At 53.2% G+C, this 21,574-nt stretch overlaps 1 protein-coding gene across 3 annotated transcripts in view; it reads left to right on the top strand.

Annotated features, from left to right (window-relative positions):
• usp34 (ubiquitin specific peptidase 34) overlaps window positions 1–21,574 on the top strand; it is a 55,400-nt gene that overhangs the window by 9,539 nt on the left and 24,287 nt on the right. For all 3 annotated transcript variants that reach the window (XM_035405783.1, XM_035405785.1, XM_035405784.1), the window contains exons 4-28: window positions 1,495–1,545; window positions 4,272–4,421; window positions 4,525–4,592; window positions 6,130–6,322; window positions 6,788–6,849; window positions 7,001–7,082; window positions 7,413–7,505; window positions 8,127–8,252; window positions 8,746–8,875; window positions 9,226–9,356; window positions 9,696–10,510; window positions 10,674–10,888; window positions 11,533–11,648; window positions 12,854–12,981; window positions 13,492–13,581; window positions 13,758–13,853; window positions 14,256–14,338; window positions 16,490–16,644; window positions 16,763–16,876; window positions 17,847–17,946; window positions 18,458–18,617; window positions 19,443–19,569; window positions 19,926–20,073; window positions 20,682–20,782; window positions 21,177–21,386. In XM_035405783.1, coding sequence (XP_035261674.1) covers window positions 1,495–1,545; window positions 4,272–4,421; window positions 4,525–4,592; window positions 6,130–6,322; window positions 6,788–6,849; window positions 7,001–7,082; window positions 7,413–7,505; window positions 8,127–8,252; window positions 8,746–8,875; window positions 9,226–9,356; window positions 9,696–10,510; window positions 10,674–10,888; window positions 11,533–11,648; window positions 12,854–12,981; window positions 13,492–13,581; window positions 13,758–13,853; window positions 14,256–14,338; window positions 16,490–16,644; window positions 16,763–16,876; window positions 17,847–17,946; window positions 18,458–18,617; window positions 19,443–19,569; window positions 19,926–20,073; window positions 20,682–20,782; window positions 21,177–21,386 — 3,744 coding nt within the window. The remainder of the gene's footprint in view (window positions 1–1,494; window positions 1,546–4,271; window positions 4,422–4,524; window positions 4,593–6,129; window positions 6,323–6,787; window positions 6,850–7,000; window positions 7,083–7,412; window positions 7,506–8,126; window positions 8,253–8,745; window positions 8,876–9,225; window positions 9,357–9,695; window positions 10,511–10,673; window positions 10,889–11,532; window positions 11,649–12,853; window positions 12,982–13,491; window positions 13,582–13,757; window positions 13,854–14,255; window positions 14,339–16,489; window positions 16,645–16,762; window positions 16,877–17,846; window positions 17,947–18,457; window positions 18,618–19,442; window positions 19,570–19,925; window positions 20,074–20,681; window positions 20,783–21,176; window positions 21,387–21,574) is intronic.

The following is a 21,574-nucleotide window of genomic DNA, read 5'->3' as shown; positions in this document are numbered from 1 at the left end:
GCTCATCGTTTCCACTCTGGCTTTTGTCCCCCTCGAGCGTTGCGGCCGCTCTGAAAAAGGAGCGGTCCAAAAATAGCCCGTCCGGTCAGAGCGGCCTCCTCCCCTCCCCCCCCGGCCATGCTGCGTTTTAATTGGCTGGGGGACGGGCCGACAGGCGGCGGTACGGTGGGGGGGGGGGGGGGGGGGGCGTTATTGATAAACGCCGCGTGGCGCGCTGACCTCGCCTGCACCCGCCGCTCCGGCCGGGGCTGTGCCCGCGCGTCAGACGCACCTCCGTCTCCTAGGTGACAGCTGTCCGCTTCACGCCGTGTTCCCGAGGGCGACACTGTGGTCCCCCCCCCCGCCCCCCCTTTTCTCTCTCTCGCTACTTCCTCATCTCTCTCGTCTCTCGCGCTCTTATTTCTCTTATTTTTCTTCTCTCTTTCTCTCTCTATCCCCCCATCTCTCCCTCTCTTTTCTCTCTCTTGCTCCTTCCTCATCTCTCTAGTCTCTCGCGCTCTTATTTCTCTTCTCTCTTTCTCTCTCTATCCCCCCATCTCTCCCTCTCTTTTCTCTCTCGCTACTTCCTCATCTCTCGTCTCTCGCGCTCTTTTTTCTCTTATTTCTCTTACTTCTCTCTTTCTCTCTCTATCCCCCCCCCCGCTCTCCTACGTGAACTCGTTCCACCGCAGTCTGTTCTTTTATCTCAATCTTTTGTTTGCAAAAAAAAAAAAAAAAGAAAGAATATTGCAGAGCTGCTTTTGCTCAATAACTGCGTCTGGAACCCGGTCGAATTCCTCCTGATAATCTCACGGTCCCACAGTCCAGGAAGGACCGACTCATGGTCTGTTTGGGGGGGTGGAGGTTGGAGGGTGGAGGGTGAGGGGGGGCACGAGACGGGCAGCCTTGGCGGGTTTTTTTTTTTACCCGTCTGGCACATGGTGTCCCAGATGACGATGAGCCTGTTCTCGGCCTTGAGTTCTTCTCTCTCTCTTCTCTCTTCTCTCGCTCCGCGACCACTGTGGTCATCGGAAAGAGAGTGAGAGTGCAGAGGGGAGGAAAGGGGAGGGGAGAGGAGAGAGAGAGAGGAGGAGAGAGAGGAGAGGAGAGAGAGAGGGAGGTCTTTAGTCATGTGAGCATCAGTGCTCATGGCCAGACAGTAGGCAGAAGGGTGGTGAGTTGGCGTGCTCTGGCTGGTGTTTTTGTGCACAGTGTGTAACGAGAGTGACCTGCAGGCAGGAGTGCTTCCTCACCTGCCACTTCTAGCCCCGCCCCCCCCCAACCAACCCAAAAATAAAACATTTGTGAGGATAGAAGCACAGGAGGAGTGTTTGGAGGTCAAAGGTCCTGTGCTGCATCCCTTTTGAGCTCCTTCCTTCACTTGCATAGCATGTCATCTTTAAAGCTTTCTGGCTCCTTAGTGATGTCATGGTGATGTTGTAGTGATGTCGTAATGATGTCACAGTGATGTCACATTTATGTCATTCCTTTTTTTTTTTTTTTTTGCCCCCTCAGGACATTTCAGCCCAAGAAAGCAATATCCTTGGATCCTTCTGCGATATGAACGTAAGTGCAACACATACGCGTCCGCATGCTTTACCACCACGTTGCTTTACCTCGAAAATAAGTACGGGGTTTTTTTTTGTATGTTTTATTTAGACCTTGCATTGAGAGAGATGGTGTTTGGGTGCAGTGCTTCTGTGTGGACATTTTTTCATCTCTCCTTTTTATAGGTTTTATAGCACCTGTATTTTATCTGGGTTTGGCTTGTAGCGTCTTTACATAGCCGGTGTATTGCTGGACGCTCTGCATTTAAAGGCCCTTCGCTCGGTGTAGAACAGCTGGGTGTCTTTTAGGGTCTTGGGTGTCATTTGCACCCTTTTAGACCGGGGCCAAAAACAGTGCCGTAAAAATGTGTTTGTGAATTTCACCTCTCACATAAGCCGTGTTTCCATCGTATTTTGATGTGCATTTTGCCATTTTGCATAACATTACATTACATTACAGGCATTTAGCAGACGCTCATATCCAGAGCGACTTACACAACTTTTTACATAGCACTTTACATTGTATCCATTTATACAGCTGGATATATACTGAAGCAATGCAGGTTAAGTACCTTGCTCAAGGGTACAACGGCAGTGTCCTACCCGGGAATCGAACCTGCGACCTTTTGGTTACAAGCCCAGTTCCTTACCCACTGGGCTACACTCCGTCCTCATTTTGCACATTTTGCTATTTATGGAAACAGCAGAATGCCCAAAAAGTACCTCAAAATCGCAAAAAAAGTTTTTACACTCGCTTGAGGTGGTTTTTGCCTTTTTCGAAAAAAGAGTTAATGCGCAAAATGAGAAATGGAAACAGTTTTTTCAAATAAGTTCTGACGTAGCGAACATTTAAGTCACATAACTGATCAGCTGTTTCCGTTGTCGGCGTCTTCCCGGATTTCCTGAAGACCTCTCCATTTTTCGCTGTAGTTTTTCGCTCTGAGTAGACTTGTTTTGTTTCCGGTTTGTAACCTCTTTTTCTACTCTGTTTATTACAGCCATGCGTAACGTAGCCTATACCGCCAACTTCTGAAGTCTGGTTCATTCGGAAGTATGCAAATAAATACTCAGCCCAGTCGAGCGTGCCTTCCAATATGCCTGCATTGAGCCCACAGTAAACAGATTATTTGAAAGTATTTAAAGCAATAAAGCTAACGTTTTCTTAAAAGCAATAATGATTTGCTTTTCACAAAGATTTTTTCCAGGTCTGCCCTCTGTTGCTTCAGCCTGGTTTTATCCAGAACCTGGGAAAGATGGGTCACGTAAAGGGGCTTTTTTGTCTGTGTAATACTGGTCAGGGCCCAGCGCGGGGTAATTTCGCTGTAGTATGCATGTTTTCTGAGATTAGTGTGGACATGATTGATTTCCATCTTCCCCCCCGACGACCCATTTGAAGAGTAACCCGAGAGCTTGTGTACACAGTAAACCGAGACACTGCCCCTCGCACGTTAAACTGTTTCCTGTAAATGTTGTGAAGCTAAAGGTTTCAGCCAGATGTCCTTTTGACACCAGCAGGGCTTGAACATGTCAACAGATGTGATGGCGAATGATAAATGATCTCTTCTGATGAGTCAGCGATTTGGGTTGTTTTTTTTTTTGGCAGAGATTGTATACGTTGTGCAGGTGTATATATTTTTAAGATTACTTTTACATTATTAAGCTGTACACCCTGAAATTTTGTTTGTAGCACTGGTGTTTTTTGGAGCTCTTTGGGTGTTGCACCAGTGGAGCAGTGGAAATGCCCCTGCCAGGGTTCGAACCCGTGACCCCGGCACCCGGACCTGCATTCACTGAATCTCTAGCAGTAGCAGTGTTGATCATGGATCAAGTTTCTTCCATGAATATCACTGGCATTATCCATTATGAGCGAAAAACGTGGCACTGATCCTAGATTAGCGCCCCTACCATGAAACGCCCAGGTTTCCCATGTTCATATCCTAACCTTATATATTATGAGTGAAGAGGCAGTACTGATCCTAGATCAGCCCTCCTACGTTGGGATGCTTTATGAATACAGGCCCAGGTTTCCCATGTTCATATCCTAACCTTATATATTATGAGTGAAGAGGCAGTACTGATCCTAGATCAGCCCTCCTACGTTGGGATGCTTTATGAATACAGGCCCAGGTTTCTTATGTTCATATCCTAACCTTATATATTATGAGTGAAGAGGCAGTACTGATCCTAGATCAGCCCTCCTACGTTGGGATGCTTTATGAATACAGGCCCAGGTTTCTTCTGTTCATATCCTAACCTTATATATTATGAGTGAAGAGGCAGTACTGATCCTAGATCAGCCCTCCTATGTCGGGATGCTTTATGAATACAGGCCCAGGTTTCCCATGTTCATATCCTAACCTTATATATTATGAGTGAAGAGGCAGTACTGATCCTAGATCAGCCCTCCTATGTCGGGATGCTTTATGAATACAGGCCCAGGTTTCCCATGTTCATATCCTGACCTTATATATTATGAGTGAAGAGGCAGTACTGATCCTAGATCAGCCCTCCTACGTTGGGATGCTTTATGAATACAGGCCCAGGTTTCTTCTGTTCATATCCTAACCTTATATATTATGACTGAAGAGGCAGTACTGATCCTAGATCAGCCCTCCTATGTCGGGATGCTTTATGAATACAGGCCCAGAGCTCTCGCCGTTTCGGCACGCCGAGCGCCGTTTAAAAAAAAAAAAAATTTTTTTTGCTTTTTTTGACCTCACTTCCTGTTTCCTGCGCGCTCGACAGGACGTGGAGGTCCCGCTGCACCTGCTGCGCTACGTGTGCCTGTTCTGCGGGAAGCACGGCCTGTCCCTCATGAAGGACTGCTTCGAGTTCGGCACGCCGGAGTCCCTGCCCTTCCCCATCGCCCACGCCTTCATCACCATCGTCTCCAACGTGAGCGCCCCGCCCGCCCCTTCCTCCTCCGTACCTCCGTACGGGCTTACCCCCCCCCCCACCCAATCCCTCTGTTTTACGCCCCTGTTTGCTCTCTCCACAGATCAGAATATGGCTGCACATCCCTGCCGTAATGCAGCACATCATACCCTTCAGAACTTATGTAATCAGGTAAGAGCTGCAGCCCCAGATTGCGCACGCTGACCCATTTCCGTGATTCCCCGCACAGCGCGCTCTTGAGTATTTTAACGATTCCACAGACCGTCGTATAACAGTTTTAACTCTCATAGGTGCTACACGAGCTGAACGATTCTCCCGCTCCACACGCTCTCGATTCACAGCAGCTAAATGATTCCCAAGCCCGTGTGTTTATCGTATTAACTCTTGGTATTACAGGTACAGGTATTACAGGTAAACGGCCAGCTCCGATAGGCTGAACGAGCTCTTCCTGTCATTTTGTATTCTTAAACGTTGTTGCGTAACCAGAGCCATCTGTGTGATTCTGAGTGTAACTCGGGTGCCGTGGTAACGGGGGGGACTTGTCTGCGCAGAGAGTTTAATAAGTGTGAGAGAGGCTCGTCCTTAGCGTGTTCTGCGCGTTTAATGTAGCGTGTGATAAACGCACGGAGGCCGTGCAGCCGGAGCCGGACGAATCGCGGCGGCAGCAGCAGCGGCAGCGGCAGCGGCAGGCTGGCCCCCGTGCGCATGCTCCCTCGCCGAGCGTGTTGCTAGGAAGAGCATCCGTAACCACGGCAACTGTCGCCGGGCAGCATGCTCCGTCTCCTCACATGACCTTGGTGGGGCGAGATGGGGTGGGGGGGTGGGGGGGGGGGATGATGGCACGGGGGGAAGCAGGCAGTGGTGCGCTCCGCGGGTCACGTGACAGGGAGAGCAGGATTTAGCGGTGCTTTGGCTGCTCGCGAACGGCAGAAGCGGATCCCGCGGATGGTTACCGCTTGCGGGAAAAAAAACCGCCATTACCAACGCTAATTTCCTCTGGGTCTTTTTTTTTTTTTGCGGTATTCTGGGATTGCGTGCTGCCGCGCGTAACGAGTCTCATGTTGCTTGTGCCAGTTTTACCCCCCTCCCTGTCAAATTTCGCTCATCTTTTGAGTTTCCATAACCAGCCCTGCCGAAATTTTGCGTGCAAAGAGGCCGTGTGGCCGCTTGTTAAAATGTATTCCCTTCCTCTCGTGAGTTTACGAGGCTGCGAGCCGAGCCTTGCGAGTTTACGAGCTGAGATTTGCGTATGGAGTGCGGGCTTTTTACACCTTTCAAGTTTAGGCTGTTTGCGCAGTCTCGCCCTTATAAGCATGTGATTAAGATTCCCACAGAGGATCGTTCATCCGCTAGACAACACCACTGCACGTTAGCGTTTTTTTCCCCCCTGCGTTTCACTGTTGGTAACCGTTCACATCTTCAGCAGTGCTGTACCCCTGCAGATGTACAAGTACGTACGCGTGTCTGTGTGTGTGTGTGTGCGTGTGTGCGTTTGTGTGTCCGTGCAAGCGTGCGTGCGTGCGTGTGTGTGTGTGCGTGCGAGCGAGGGTGCGTGCGTGTGTGTGTGCATGCATGCGTGCGTGTGTGTCTGTCCAGGCGAGTGCGTGTGTGCATGCGTCTGTGCGTACGTGCATGTGTGTGTCCACGCATACGTGTGCGTGCATCGCAAGAAGCTAACCGCGTCCGCGCGCTCCCCCCCCCCTCGCAGGTACCTGTGCAAGCTGTCGGACCAGGAGCTGCGCCAGAGCGCGGCGCGGAACATGGCGGACCTGATGTGGAGCACGGTGAAGGAGCCGCTGGACAGCGCGCTCTGCTTCGACAAGGAGAGCCTGGACCTCGCCTTCAAGTACTTCATGTCCCCGACGCTCACCATGCGGCTGGCCGGCCTCAGCCAGATCACGGTGAGCTCCTCCGTCCAGCAGGGGGCGCTGCGGTCTAGCACTTAGAGTACTGGGCTCGAAACTGTTGAGGTTGCAGGTTCAATTCCGGGGTGCTGTGATATTTGAGCCAGGTACTCGACCTGAATTGCTTCAGTAAATATCTAGCTGTATAAATTGATTGTCAGTGGGGGGGGGGGGTTATTTTTGTAAAATTCTCTGGATTTGACTGTCTGCAAAAAGCCTAAATGTAATTCAAATTGATGCAATGTACAGGATGTAAGCTCTTGATGGAGACGCTGTTCTTATTGTCAGTGATCTTCGCGGTGTTGTTGCCACGGGGACTGTGCGTGTGCGACTCTATCCGTTGTGAAAGTGTCTATTTCCAGACGGTGTTAGTTGCTTAATTGCCTGTGAAGTCTCGCTTTCCTCACCCGTCAGTGATGTGCACAGAATCAATAAGACCTCTTCTCTTTTTTTTCCCCCCAGAATCAGCTGCACACATTTAACGATGTGTGTAATAACGAGTCTCTGGTCTCTGACACTGAAACGTGAGTGGCAGCCCGCCTTCCTCTCCGACTCCCCCCCCCCCCCCCCGAATCATTTTGATAAACGGCCGCGGTAAAGCGCGGTGGTCGATATTTTCTTTTTTGTGAGAGAGCGCGTGTGTGCGTGTGTGTGTGCGTGTGTGTGTCTTTGCAGGTCGATAGCGAAGGAGCTGGCGGACTGGCTCATCAACAACAACGTGGTGGAGCACATCTTCGGCCCAAACCTGCACATCGAGGTGAGCTGTGGGGAGAAGGAGGAGTAAACGCCTCGCTCGCTAACATGCGTGCCGGCCTTTCGGTCAGGTAGACCCTCACCGGGTGGTTGGGACAGTGAGCGACGAGGAACAAAATGTTCCAAAATTTGGGGAGGAAAAAAAAGTGGATTGGGTAGGGGGGGTTGCATGCTGTTGAGAATAAAGACAGTAAAGTCAGTAAATGAGTAATGAGTTGAAAGAAACGATGAGGTGTAATAAATGCTGTCCACCGCTTGGAAAATGGAGGAATTGATTATGCAGGTTTTTTCCGCTTGGAAGCCCAGTAACTCATTTTGTGTTGGCTGGTTTCAGATCATAAAACAGTGCCAAGTCATCCTCAACTTTCTGGCGGCGGAGGGGCGGCTGAGCACGCAGCACGTGGACTGCATCTGGGCGGCGGCGCAGGTATGCTAACGTGCTATCGTGCTAACGTGCTAACGTCACCCCCCCCGGAGGGCCCGGGCTCGTGAAGCAGGCTGCCCAAACGGCCAGATGGTCCCGTCACGCAGGGGCAAGTCGCCACACTCTCGCTGCGCGTTTTGTGCTAATTGCTGATGGCATTCTGAACCGGTAGGCTTGCTGGAAGCCTTCCTCTTCACGCTCTACCTCATGCCAACGGCAGATTATTTTTGTGTCTCGAAGACAAAAGTTTGTGGGGGGGTTTTTTGTAAGAGTAAATTAATCTGCTTTTTTTTTTTCATGTTTTGTGGATGTCTAACTTGAGCATCCAGTTTTCAGTTTTCCACCAGTCTCACTGTGCAACACTTATGATCTTGGAAAGGAGGGATTGATTGAGTGCTGATCTAGGATCAGTTGTCTCTTTTAGCTCATAGAAGGTAGGGGTTGGATACAGACATGGGGAAACCTGATCTGAGGTCAGCGCTCCTTTTCGAAGTCGCACCCTGAACTCGGGGTCCCCGGTTTCACAGTAGGAATCGGAGCCCTGCGGTGGCTCGTCTGCGTTCGTTTAATTAACCAAACGTTTGTTTTTGGGTTTTTTTGCCCCCGTGACTCTTCGTCGCGCAGCTGAAGCACTGCAGCCGCTACATCCACGATCTGTTCCCGTCGCTCATCAAGAACCTGGACCCCGTGCCCCTCCGGCACGTGCTCAACCTGGTGTCGGGCCTGCACCCCAGCGCCCACACCGAGCAGGTACGCGCGCGTCCTTCCGGAATGTTCCGTCTTTCCCCTTAGCTGTTCCATTGCTGTCGTCATTGTTCGCAGGCGATAAGAGTGATTAGGAAGTTATTGGTTGAGCACTTTGATAAGTTTTCATTGCCGTCACGTACTGGAAGTTGGTTGTGTGTGTGATTTTTGTTTTGTTTTTGGTGAAAGCCTAGCAATATTATTGTTCCCTTCTCATCTTTTCATGCCAATTTTGAAATGCAGAGAAAGCAGAGATCACCTTGAGCTTATATTGCGTGAGCTTCAGCTTTGTATCCTCCAAAGAGCTCGTTGTTCACAGAAGACGGAGCTCTTTCAGAAGTGTGTGTGTGTTTGCATGACCGTACAGTCTGAGAGCTTTCTCTCAGTGATGTGGGGGGGGTTTTCAGTCGGGGGGGGTGCTCTGTCGGGGCTCCGCAGCGGTGCTCGGTCTCACCTGCCTGTTTGTGCCCCCCCCCCCGTCCCGCTGGGGTTTTTCCAGACGCTGTACCTGGCCTCCATGCTGATCAAAGCGCTCTGGAACAACGCTCTGGCCGCCAAGGCCCAGCTCTCCAAGCAGAGCTCCTTCGCCTCCCTGCTCAACACCAACCTCCCCATGGGCAACAAGAAGGGTGAGTGGGTGTGATCTGGGGGAGGGGGAGGGGCCGGGAGGGTGCGTCCCGGCTATGGTATTGTCGTAGAACTACATTACCCACATGCCCCAGGTGCCCTTACTTTAGTGCAGTGGTGTAAAACCGAATCCCAAGGGGGCCGCAGTGTCTGTGGGTTTTAGTGGTTTCCTTTCGATCAGCTGCCAATTAGGGCTTTGAGAACAAGATGTGTGGATTCTTTAGCCAATCGATGACTTCGGTGAACCACCTGTGCCAAGAACATCCCAAAATCCAGCAGACACTGCGGCCCTGTAGGACTGTGCTTCAGGGAGTCTGTGTGACGCCGTGTGACCTCTGCCTGGCTGTCTCAGGTTCCCCGGCTGCCAGTCCTGAGAGCAGCGACAACAGCGACACGCACCACAGCGGCGGGAGCGACATCGAGATGGACGAGCAGATCATGAGCGGCGGGAAGCGGGGCCAGCAGCGGCTCTCCGACACGGAGGTACGCTAACGGAGGCGTTGCTAACGGAAGTGCCGCTAGCCGGGCTGACGCTAACAGAAGCGCCGCTAACCGGGCTGACTCAAACGGACGCGGCGCTAACTGGGCTGTCGCTAATGGGAGTGCCACTAACTGGGCTAATGCTAAAGGAAGCACCGCTAATGGTAACGGCTGTGCCCCTAACCGGGCTAACGCTAACTGAAGCACCAGTAACTGGGCTAATGCTAACGGAAGTGACCCTAACCGGGCTGTCATTGAAAGATAAATGTAGAACTAACACTGTTAAAGTGATATGAATGGTTTAAAAAAATGTGTGTATTTTTTTGTTTTCCCGCGGAGCAGGAGTCGATGCAGGGCAGCTCGGACGAGACGGCGAACAGCGGCGAGGAGGGGAGCAGCGGGCCGGGGAGCAGCAGCGGCCGCAGCGAGGGCTCCAGCAACGAGGCGGGGTCCAGCCGGGCCAGCCAATCGGCCGGCAGCCCCGGCAGCGAGCTGCACTCGGACGACATGGCCGACAGCGAGGCCCTGAAGGAGGAGGAGGAGGAGGACGACGACGACGAAGAGGAGGACGACGATGAGGAGGAGGAGGAAGAGGAGGAGGCGGGAGCAGCGGGAGCGGGAGGAGGAGGGGGCGGGGGAGGGGGGGTGGCGGTGGCTTCGGCCGGAGCCGCTGGGGGAGGGGGTGGGGGAGGGGGTGGGGGCAGCTCGCAGAAGGAGCGCAGGGACCCGGCGGAGATCAGGAAGAGGAAGGCCGGGGAGTCCCAGCCGCAGGGGGGGCTGTGTTTGGGGGACCCGCAGGGGTCCGGGGAGAGGCCGGGGCCCGGCGGGGGCGGGGCCGGGGTCAAAGGCATCCCCTTCACCCCCGAGGCGGCGGCGGCGTCCATGATGGCGGCCTCGTCGGCGGCGGCGGAGACCCGCATGAGGATGCTGGACGCCTGCTCCTCTTCCCGCCCCGAGGGGCCGGACCACGACATGCAGGCGGAGATGGGCCCCGCCCACATGCCCCCCGGCCCCCAGGACCCCCCCTGCCTGCCCCGCTCCGGGGACTTCCTGGGCGAGGCCATGGGCAGCGAGCTCTTCAACTGCAGGCGCTTCATCGGACCCCAGCACCATCACCACCATCATCATCATCACCACCACCACCACCACCACGAGGGGTACGTCTGTCTCTGCGCCCTCCACACAGTGTTTATCATCCGGCCTAAACGCCACATCAAACAGCCCCCCCCCCCCCCCCCCCCCCCCCCCCGCAGGACAAATGTCAGATTTGGAATGCCAAACGCGTGCGCTTGAAACTCATTTTCCCATCATCCCCCGCAGGCACATGGTGGAGGACATGCTCAGCGCGGACGACGTCAGCTGCAGCAGCTCCCAGGTCAGCGCCAAGTCGGAGAAGAACATGGCCGACTTCGACGGGGAGGAGTCGGGCTGCGAGGAGGAGCTGGTGCAGATCAACTCCCACGCCGAGCTCACGTCCCACCTGCAGCAGCACCTGCCCAACCTGGCCTCCATCTACCACGAGCACCTGGCGCAAGGCAAGCGAGGCCCCGCCCACTGTCCTCTCGCCTCACCGGCCCCTCGCCGTCTCATTGGCCCGCTTCAGGTCTCTTCCACGTTTCGATTGGTCGGGATCTGCCGGTCGGTCCGCGTGCCAGCGCGCTAAACGCCTGCGTCTGCAATTGAGAGGTTGGAAGCGGGGGCTTCCGATTGGCGGGAAGTCCGCAGAGCCGAGACCATCTGGTGGCCTTTGAGCTGTGGGAGTTTGTTTATGCCCGAGGGAAATCCGCAGCTGACGGCTTCCTTTGCTGAGTAAGAGCAGAATTTTTTCCTCCTCGTTCCCTGCGTGTCTGGGAGGGCAGATTGATCGTTTAGACGCACAGACTGCTTCTCGGTCTTGTTGGCTGCGTTCCCCAGCATCCAGCGACTGCGCCGGGTCAGAATTCCCACGTGGCAGCGTGTTGTGGGTGACTCGGGTCTGGAGTTGAGCCAGAGGCGGGGTTAGCCTGACGCTTGGTGCGGCACGGAGGAGATTGCAGACTTTGAGCAGAGCTTGTTTTTCAGACTGCAGGTGATCAGGGGAAGCGTGGTGTGATGGTGTCCTGCTCCAGTGTTCTGTGGTCCAGTGCACTGAGCCTTTGTCTTTCTGTCCTCCCTCACCCCCCCCCCCACCCCCCCACAGGTCCCGCGGTCCACAAACACCAGTACTCCGGCCACGCCGTCACCGACATCAACCTGGACAACGTGTGCAAGAAGGGCAGCACCCTGCTGTGGGACCTGGTGCAGGACGAGGACGCGGTGAGGACCCCCCCCCCCCCCCCCCTTACAGAACACCGGCCGAGTCCAGAGACCCCCCCCTCCCCCCATTCCAAACCTGCTGCCCCTGAGAGAAGGGGTCTGGCACGCGCGGTCCGTTCAAGGGCAGCCTTCAAGCCGCAGGAGAGAGAGGCCCTCGTCACCGATTTAATTATTCATAACGAGCGAATTCATTCATTTTAATGGACTGTCGCTTCATCCTTTATCTTTTTCTTTTTTTTTTTTTGTAGTCGTTGATTAATCTGAAGATGAGTAACTTCACGGGTATTAATAGCCCAGTGGTACTTCTGGGTCTTTGTGGTGTTCTGGATTCGGTAGTGCCGGGCTGTGTGTGTGTACACTGCCGTTTCTTTGCTGAAGTGGCACTTTGTTTGCTGTTGAAACCACCGGAAGAACAGATCAGACGACGCCCGCTGCCGTGTCTCGTTAACACGGGCTAACAGCAGTATACCTGAGTGCACCTGCTGTCGCTTTGTGGTCGTCTTAAATCACCATTAGCGTCCCGGAGGGCTCAGCCAACCACAGGGCTGCTTATTAGCATGCGCAGCTTGTAAAGCGTCGCCCCTTTTAGTCCCGGTCTCGCGCTTGCCACGCTCCGCTCGCTGCAGGTAATGTTCCTGTGGCCCAGGGGCAATCCATCATCGGCCCCCATATCCATATTTGTGATTAAATATTAAAGGGAAATTGATATTCAGAGTGATATATGACCTTTGTAACACACTGCTCATTGGCCATGCCGCTGTGCATTGTGGGAAATGCTAAAATGATGCAAATGCAGAAATAGTGACTTTATTAAGGGAAACATCTATTATTGACTGCTTTTATCTGACTGGTAACCTTTTCAATTTAACTTTTTTGTAATAACCTACTCAGGACACTTCAGAAAGATTTTTAAATCAAATAGATTGATTAGTCTTATCTGAGCTACTTGTCGGTTGATTGGTGTTATGGGATTGGTTCCTGCATTGCATTGATTAGTGTTGTCTGATTGGTTCCTGCAGATCCACCTGTCGGTTATTGATTAGTGTTGTCTGATTGGTCCCTGCGGATCCACTGTCGGTGATTGATTAGTGTTGTCTGTTTGGCTCCTGCAGATCCACCTGTCGGTGATTGATTAGTGTTGTCTGATTGGTCCCTGCAGATCCACTGTCGGTGATCGATTAGTGTTGTCTGTTTGGCTCCTGCAGATCCACCTGTCGGAGGGACTGATCAACGAGGCGGAGAAGCTGCTCTGCTCGCTGGTCTGCTGGTTCACCGACCGCCAGATCCGCATGCGCTTCATCGAGGGCTGTCTGGAGAACCTGGCGCACCACCGGTGAGAGGGAGCGCGACAGGGCATCATGGGAAGGATCCCGTCACATGACACGATCAAGCTCTAAAAGCAGGCGTCTCACGCCCAGTTCACATTATCCAGTAGGGGCATCTGAGGAGAGAGTCCAGTATGAAAGTACGGTCTGTTCCTTCACATGCTGTGAACTTGACTTGCATTAAACGCAGTGAGTATTCCTCAACAGTCTGTCTTTAGATGCGTCGCTACATTGTGTGTGCTGTCGGTACGTTATCGTTGCCGAGTTGATAATGCGAATTTGGCGGTGCCCCTTAAAGTTAAGCTGATGGATTTGTGAATGAAGTATTGCTCAGATCACCCAGTCGTGATTAAGCTGTGGTGTTTCTCTCTGTCCCTCCTCTCCCCTCTCTCTCCCCCTTTCTGTGTCTAACTCTCACCCTCCTCTCTCCCTTTCTCCCCTTTCTTTCTCCCCTCCCTCTCTCCCTCCCTCTCCCCCCGGCACTTTCTCTCGCGCCCCCCCCCCCCCCCCCTCGGCAGGTCGGTGGTGGTCTCTCTCCGTCTCCTGCCCAAGCTTTTCGGCACTTTCCAGCAGTTTGGGAGCAGCTACGACACGCACTGGATCACTATGTAAGCCCAGCTGCTCGATCTGTTAAAATGTTCTTGTGTTTCTCGCTCATGGGCCAGACATGCCCGTCAAATGAGCCTTCCTTAAGCACCTCGCCTATCTCTCAATCTCACTCCCCCTCTCTCCCTCTCTCTCTCTTTCTCCTTTCCCCCCTTCTCTCTCTCTCTCTCTCTCACAGGTGGGCTGAGAAGGAGCTCCATATGATGAAGCTCTTTTTCGAGGACCTGCTGCACTACATCCAGGAAGTGAGGGAGCAGCGGCACAAGTTTGCACTGTGAGTTCACGGCTGGGTCACGATCGGCCAATCACACGAAACAACTTTGCCAGCAACTTATTTTGTCTCCTTAGTATTTTCCTTGTCTTGTTGTGTTGCTGAGTGTGTATTTTATGGTCGTTTTTGGCAGTTGAAATGCCACGCTAACAGTCAGTTTGGCTCTGCGCAGCAGTTTGGCTCGTCGGTCTGTCCCAGCTTGTAAATGTCAGTTTTAAATAAAGTTTTTTTTGTTTAAAAAAAGAAGCCGGTTCAGTCCTGCTGCTCTCTGCCCCCCCGGTCAGTGTGAAAATGGCGCCTGCTCTAACTCAGCCACTCGTGGGAGCTCTTAGCCCACGCTAGCGAGCGCCGTTCTTTTTAGAGAGATGAGCAACGCCTGTCTTTTCTCCGCTCGGCTTGCTGCAGATACGGACACAGCGCTGAGGTGCAGGTGCGCCTGCAGTTCCTCACCTGCGTCTTCTCCACCCTGGGGTCCCCCGACCACTTCCGTAAGTACCGCCGCCCGTCGCGGTGTCCTGCACCTCACCGTAACGCCACAGAGCGAACAAGACCAGGTCAAGACCTAGTATACGGCTGGACCTAGCACACGTGATCCGGCCGACCAATGGTGTAACATCATAACTCGGCCGACCAATGGTGTAACTTCATCACTCAGTCACTCAGTCACTCAGTCACTCAGTCACTCAGTCACTCAGTCAGTCACAGACATTCGCGTTTGTAGGGCTGGCCCCGCTGTTGCAGTCCAGCCAAACATCACAAAATGAGCGGTTAAAAAACAGGAAGAAAAAAAAAACAATAGCCAGAGATGCAACTTCAGATAATGAAGCGTTTCCCCCCTCCCTCCTGCGTCCCTTATCCTTCAGACGTGTCTCTGCATGTCTCGGTTTTTTGCTGACGTTCGTCTCCGCTAACTAGCCGCGCCGCGAGGGTTTTGCATTGTGTGCATTTGGTCTAATCCTGGCGGCCATTTTGCAGAACCGTTTACATAAGATTATGTCATTGGTTTTCTTTTTTTTTTTTTAGCACCTGGTGTCTGTGCATCTTCACCTGCTATAAAGGGGACTACAGGTGCAGATAAAATTAGCCGTGTAGCTAAACGTGGCGCGGTGCCTTGACACAGCTGCTGCTGTGCGTTGTCCCTTTTAAAGTAGACTAAGTTGAAAAAGATGTGCAAAAATCTTCAGCGTAAAAAAAAAAAAACCTGATTACGCATGCGACAGGTTTGAGTGTAAAAGCCGAGGGGGAGGGGATGCAGAATTTTCAGCTAAGTTTTCAGCGTGAAAGGCAGTGAAAATGATACCAAATTTAACGCGTTCTTTACGGGTAAGAACGAGAGAACGGATACCGTCTGCACACAAAGTGTGCGGGTAGCGGACGCGGGGAGCGGTGTCAGTCAGCAGGTGGAGCGGCGGGTGAGAAGTGATCGCCACGGCGATACCCCATTCCCAGGAGACTCCCCACTACCCCCCCTCCCTGCTCGCGTAGCCGTGGCGACCCAGGAGCGTAACCCAACCGGCCCCCGGTCAAACACCGACGGGCTTGTTTTCCCTCGTAAATCTTTGAAGAGGGGGCCTGGTCGCCTCTCATTTCGCCAGTTGTGGAGGGGCGAGGGGTGGGGGGGGGGGGACTCCCCGGAAAAAAGGCTCGTCGGGGTGCCTTTGTTCCTCGGGCCGCGCGCGGATCTCCGCGGGGATTTTTCCGGAAACGCCCCCCCCCCCCCCCCCCCACCCCCCCACCCCCCCACCCCTCCCCCGGCAGCACCTGCTCGGGGTGTTCCCTGTTCAAACGCGCTAGTCCCAAACAAAGAGGAAAGGGGGTCTGGTTCTCTCATTTCTCCAGCAGCGTAGAGTCCTCCCACCCTGTGCGCTCTGTTGAGTCAGTGCATTTAATTATCCATTCATTTAGCAAACACGTAGACCGAAGAGATGAGTAGGGCTGGGAAGATCATATCGATTCACGTGAAAGTTTAGGTTTAGTTTCTTGCACACACAGCTGGTTCTGATACCCATTTCTGTGTTGATTCTTGTCTTAATTAAAACAGCGGAGTTGACCTGCCGGTAAGCGCCGCCCACACAGAACAGTAGTGTGGCACATGCCTACGCTAGCTTGACCTTCGCGTGCACGGACGAGTGTAAATCGTTTCAGAACTCGGAAGATTATTTTAGTCCGAGGCTTGTGATTAACTCTGTTGAGTCACCGGGCCCGTATAAGATGAAATTATGGGGAGCTGTTTCGAAAGTGCATGTTTATGTGGCTCTCTAAAGATCTGTTGTGTGTGGTGTTTCGCGAGAAGTTTCTGGAACAATCTCAAGCGTAAACTGAGTGAAGTGTAGCAGTTGCTTTCCTTGCGTTGCAAGTCACCCTGGATAACAGTGCCTGCTTAATGAATGTGCTGCTGTCATTGCTTCATAAGACTTGAATTGTAGCTGATGTAGCTTAACCCTTTGAAGAGAAGTTTTTTTTGGTAATGTTTCTTGTAATGCCAGTGTTCTAGAACTCCATCTAGAGCTTTCAGTCACCAGCAGTGATTGTGACATCAGCATTAGAATGTTCAGTTCAGAGCATTCTAATCGCGTATTTGTGACCTCACAGAGGGGTTAAAGGTTGACGGCAGGCTCTCTCTCTCCCTCCCTTGTCAGGGCTGAGTCTGGAGCAGGTGGACATCCTGTGGCACTGCCTGGTGGAGGACTCGGAGTGCTACGACGACGCCCTCCACTGGTTCCTCAACCAGGTGCGCAGCAAGGACCAGCACGCCATGGGCATGGAGACCTACAAGCACCTCTTCCTGGAGAAGGTGAGCCACGCCCCTCCCCCTCGACAGATCCTCACATTCCTGGGGTTAGGGTGGGCGGGGTTTGGTAAGAAGGGGGCGGGGCCTGTGCGCTGATCCCTTGACCCTGCTCTCTCCTCAGATGCCCCAGCTGAAACCCGAAACCATCAGCATGACGGGACTCAACCTCTTCCAGCACCTGTGCAACCTGGCCCGCCTGGCCACCAGCGCCTATGACAGCGGCTCCAACTGCGAGGTCAGCCACCCCCCCCCCCTCCCATTTGTCCCGTCCCGCCACGGCCTTGCCTGTTCCCCTCACACTCCAGAGAGCCCCTCACACACCCGATTTGGCCTGTCCGCGCGCTCGACCGCTCGATAGCCGAAACGTGTTCCCACCAGTCCGTGAAATTGAGCAGGTATCAAATCCCACGGTGAGCTTCACGCCTGGTGTTTCTAATGAACACTTACCTTCATGAATACTTCATTACCGTGTGGTTCTCTCTCACCCTGTCACACTCGCGCGCACACACACACACACACACACACACACACACACACACACACACACACACACACACACTTGCGCGCACACACACACTGATTAAGTCCATTTCCCTCTCAATCGCCTCATTTAAAACCCTCTTAGCGTTTTATGACCAGTTGCATTCGTTAACTGGATGAACTGACTCATTTCTGCTCTGTTCTGCTGTAGTGCTCTCAGGCAGCACGTTCGCTGTCAACAAAAACTCCATCAGAATTCTCCTTCACAACCAAAATAGGTCAATGAAAAGTCACTGGTTTACTTTGACCTCATTGGTAAATATGTTGTGAATTCTTTTTCCCTTGAGCCTTCAGTACTATAACTTTTTATGCCATTATTATGCCTAAATGCTTATGTCCTTTACTTGTGGTGTGAACATTTGCAAAGACTCCCTGATTTTGACAAGGGATGTCAAACTCAAATCCTGGAGGGCCGCTGTGCCTGCTGGTGGATGTGTTCCAGCACTTAAGTACTTAATATCAGTCTCTGATTGGCTAGCGACTCTGCACACCTTGTTGCCAAGGCCTAAATTGGTTCCTTTTGCAAAATGAATTAAATAAAAGCAGCAGGTACTGCAGCCCTCCCGGACTGGAGTTCAGGAGCGGAGAGGGGTGCGGAGAGGGGTGCGGAGGGCTGTTTTGGCGGTGCTCTTACCGCACGCCTCGTGTCTTTGTGTGTTCCTCAGCTCTGCGGGATGGACCAGCTGTGGGGCATCGCACTGAGGGCTCAGTCTGCGGACATCAGCCGTGCGGCCATCCAGTACATCAACTCCTACTACATCAACGGTAAGAACCGCCAAACCGCCATCCAGTACATCAACTCCTACTACATCAACGGTAAGAACCGCCAAACCGCCATCCAGTACATCAACTCCTACTACATCAACGGTAAGAACCTGTGTGTGACCGTGCGTGTGTGTGCGTGTGACTGTGCGTGTGCGTGTGGCTCGGTGTGTGTGTGTGTGTGTGTGAGACCGCGTGTGTGGCCATACGTGCGTGTGTGTGCGTGTGACTGTGCGTGTGCGTGTGTGTGTGTGTGTGTGTGTGTGTGTGTGTGTGTGACCGTGCGTGTGTGTGTGACCGTGCGTGTGTGTGAGACCGTGCGTGTATGTGCGTGTGACTGTGCTTGTGTGTGTGTGGCTCTGTGTGTGACCGTGCGTGTGACTGTGCGTGTGTGTGTGTGTCTCTGTGTGTGACCGTGCGTGCGTGCGTGTGTCTGCGTGTGACCGTGCGTGCGTGCGTGTGCGTGTGTGTGTGGCTCTGTGTGTGACCGTGCGTGCGTTTCTTTGTGCTGCAGGTAAGACGGCGCTGGAGAAGGAGCAGGAGTTCATCAGTAAGTGCATGGAGAGCCTGATGATCGCGTCGGGGAACCTGGAGAAGGACCCCCACTCCAGCCTCACCATCATCGAGAGGGGCCTGCTCATGCTCAAAACTCACCTGGAGGCCTTCCGCCGCAGGTACGCGCCCCCGCCCGTCACATGACCTTAGCCCCGCCCCTCACATGACCTCAACTCCGCCCTTTTCCACCACACACACGCGCATGTGCACATGTACTCTCACACACACACTGACACGTACACACACAGTGCACGTGCACACACACACTCACACACACACACAATCGCAGAAACGATCACACACACCGTCAGCTGACCCAGCTGACTGGGTGGTGACATTGTGCAGCAAATCTGGGTCTGAGGTGTGAATTTCAGATGAGTCAGTGTTTGAATATTTTATGACTCTAAGAATATTCCTATAATCAAACATTCCTCACCTCTCCCCTAAAGCTCTGTACTGAATTCCAGTCGTTTTTGTGTAGATGGTGATGTGCAGATTATAAATGTAAAACCCAAAAATAATGATGTACACCCTGCAGCTTCACCAGCCCTTTTCGGAAGAGACGGGACACCCCTGCAATAGGGTAACGGGCCAATGTTCTGTTAGACACCAGAATTCAGTTCTTGTTCGATTTTAAAATCTGCATAGTTGAGCCTCCTCCAACTGTACTTCATTATTTATGATACTCCGATTATAGCCCTCACAACGTTTATACTTTTTAATATCTGTGAAACAATTGCCACATTCTTCTGTTTAATGTTTTTTTAGCCAGCACTTTGGCCAGTATTAATTGTAAATCATCCGAATGTGTTTTATATGTGCAGGGAGTAGAGTATCTTAGTCTTTATTGTGTCTTTGGCCTCCCCTGGAGGTACTGTGAAATATGCTTGCCCTAACGTGACCCGTGACCTGTGACCCCGCCCCCGCTTCTCCGTGATTGGCAGGTTTGCGTACCACCTGCGGCAGTGGCAGATCGAGGGCACGGGCATCAGCAGCCACCTGAAGGCCCTCAGCGACAAGCAGTCCCTCCCGCTGAGGATCGTGTGCCAGCCCGCCGGGCTGCCCGACAAGGTGCCCGCACCACACCACCCCCCCACCCCCCCCCCCCACCCCCCCCTTTCTGTGACCCTATCTGACGCGTTTGCCTCATGTTGCATCAAAGGCAAACCAAAGCAAAAAGTCTTCGAGACTTGAAATTTATTTATTTATTTATTTTTTGCCAAATTTGCTATAAGCAAATGCCCAACCCGAACTGTGAATTTCCTGCTGTGAATCATATCCAGCTGTAGAAGTGCCTTTTGTGTGAACGCATAAGGTGAGCTTTGTACGCTGTTCTGGATAAGCGTATCGGCTCAATGGCTGACTTCCTGTGGCCGGTGACGAGCGCTTCTTCCTGCCCCCCCCCCCCTCTCTCTCCCGGCGCGCAGATGACGATCGAGATGTACCCGAGCGACCAGGTGGCGGACCTGCGGGCGGAGGTGACGCACTGGTACGAGAACCTGCAGAAGGAGCAGCTCAACCAGCAGGCCCAGCTGCAGGAGTTCGGCCAGAGCAGCCGGCAGGGAGACTTCCCAGGTCAGACCAGCAGGGGGCGCGGGAGAGCGCGGGCGAACGGGATAGAGACTGCTGCTCCTCTGGGCGAGCGAGGCTTCACTGCTGCTCTGGGGGCCAGCCAGTGAGCTGCTAAATGCTATCATGGTGCTACTGACTGGGGCCAATCACTGTCAAGAGCCTTTGATTTGGTTTAGATTGACAGCCAATCATATCTCGGCCTGTTGCAGGGTTTGTGGAAGCCTCTGTTTTGCATCTGGGATCAGCATTCTGTTCAGGCCTCCAGACTACAGTTTACCCCAGTGGTGGGGGGGGGGGTGTGGTAGTGGTTTAGAGGATTGGGAGGGTGGAGGTGAAATTAAACATTTATTTTCCCCTCTTCCGTTTCCATGACAACCAAATAACAGACTTCATGCGTAACTTCTGCTTTTCTGGGATGTGAGCTGCTGTTTGTTTCTCTTTCTGTGACTCGCGCGTATCTGCTGCGGAAGGGCGGTCAGACCGCCATTTTGGCTGGCTGGCCACTTCCTTTCCCGCGGAGGCCGGGCGTCGGTCAGTAGCCGGGTTATGTTTAGAAGCTTCCGGAGGCTTCTCAGGAGCTGACCGTCTCCACCGTGTCCCTCTGTGTGCAGGAGGTCTGATGGGCCCGGTCCGGATGATCTCCTCCGGGCACGAGCTCACCACCGACTACGACGAGAAGACCCTCCACGAGCTGGGCTTCAAAGACATGCAGGTGGCTCCTCCCACTCCCCAAGCACACACAGCCCGTCTGTTTTTATTGCTTTAAATAAAGCTGTGTTGCGTTGTTTCACTTTACCTCTGGTTACCTAACAACGCGAACTCTTACAGTGAAACGTGAAACTCTTACAGTGGACGTTGCATTAACTGTTATAAATGACTTAAAATATTACACGTTTGTTTTGAATTAATGGCAGGTTTTGGTGTTGATAGTTGTGGGTAAGATGTAGTCCTTTGCTCACCACAGTTGTGTAGTTTGAGCCAAAATGGACGCGGGCCCCTTTGTTACCCATTTACTAATAAGAGATGTGAGCATGGGCCTGGTGCTGTCGAGCCTCAGGTGAAAGTGTCCTCTTACCCTCCGTGTCCCGTCCCATCCCGTCCCGCAGATGGTGTTCGTGTCCCTGGGCGCCCCCCGGCGGGAGCGGAAGGGCGAGGGGGTGCAGCTCCCGGCCTCCTGCCTGCCGCCCCCGCAGAAGGACAACATCCCCATGCTGCTGCTGCTGCAGGAGCCCCACCTCACCACCCTGTTCGACCTGCTGGAGATGCTGGCCTGCTTCAAGCCCCCCAGCGCCGAGCGGGCCATGGAGAACGCCGAGGTAAGGGGGGGCAGTGGGAATGGGGGGGGGGGTCCCAGTCCCCGGTCTCCGGTCCCCGGTCCCCGGTCCCCAGTCCCCAGTCCCCAGTCCATTATTAAATACAGTTGGTTTCATCTTCTTCCCCCTACCCTGTGTCCGAGGGTTGCCATGGTTACTGTCATTTATTTTGCCAACTGTTAGCCAGAGTT

The sequence above is a fragment of the Anguilla anguilla genome, chromosome 2, assembly GCF_013347855.1.
Source record: "Anguilla anguilla isolate fAngAng1 chromosome 2, fAngAng1.pri, whole genome shotgun sequence".
Taxonomy (NCBI): Eukaryota; Metazoa; Chordata; class Actinopteri; order Anguilliformes; family Anguillidae; genus Anguilla; species Anguilla anguilla.
Note: the sequence above shows the minus strand (reverse complement) of the source record. Positions and strands in the feature narration are given on the sequence as shown.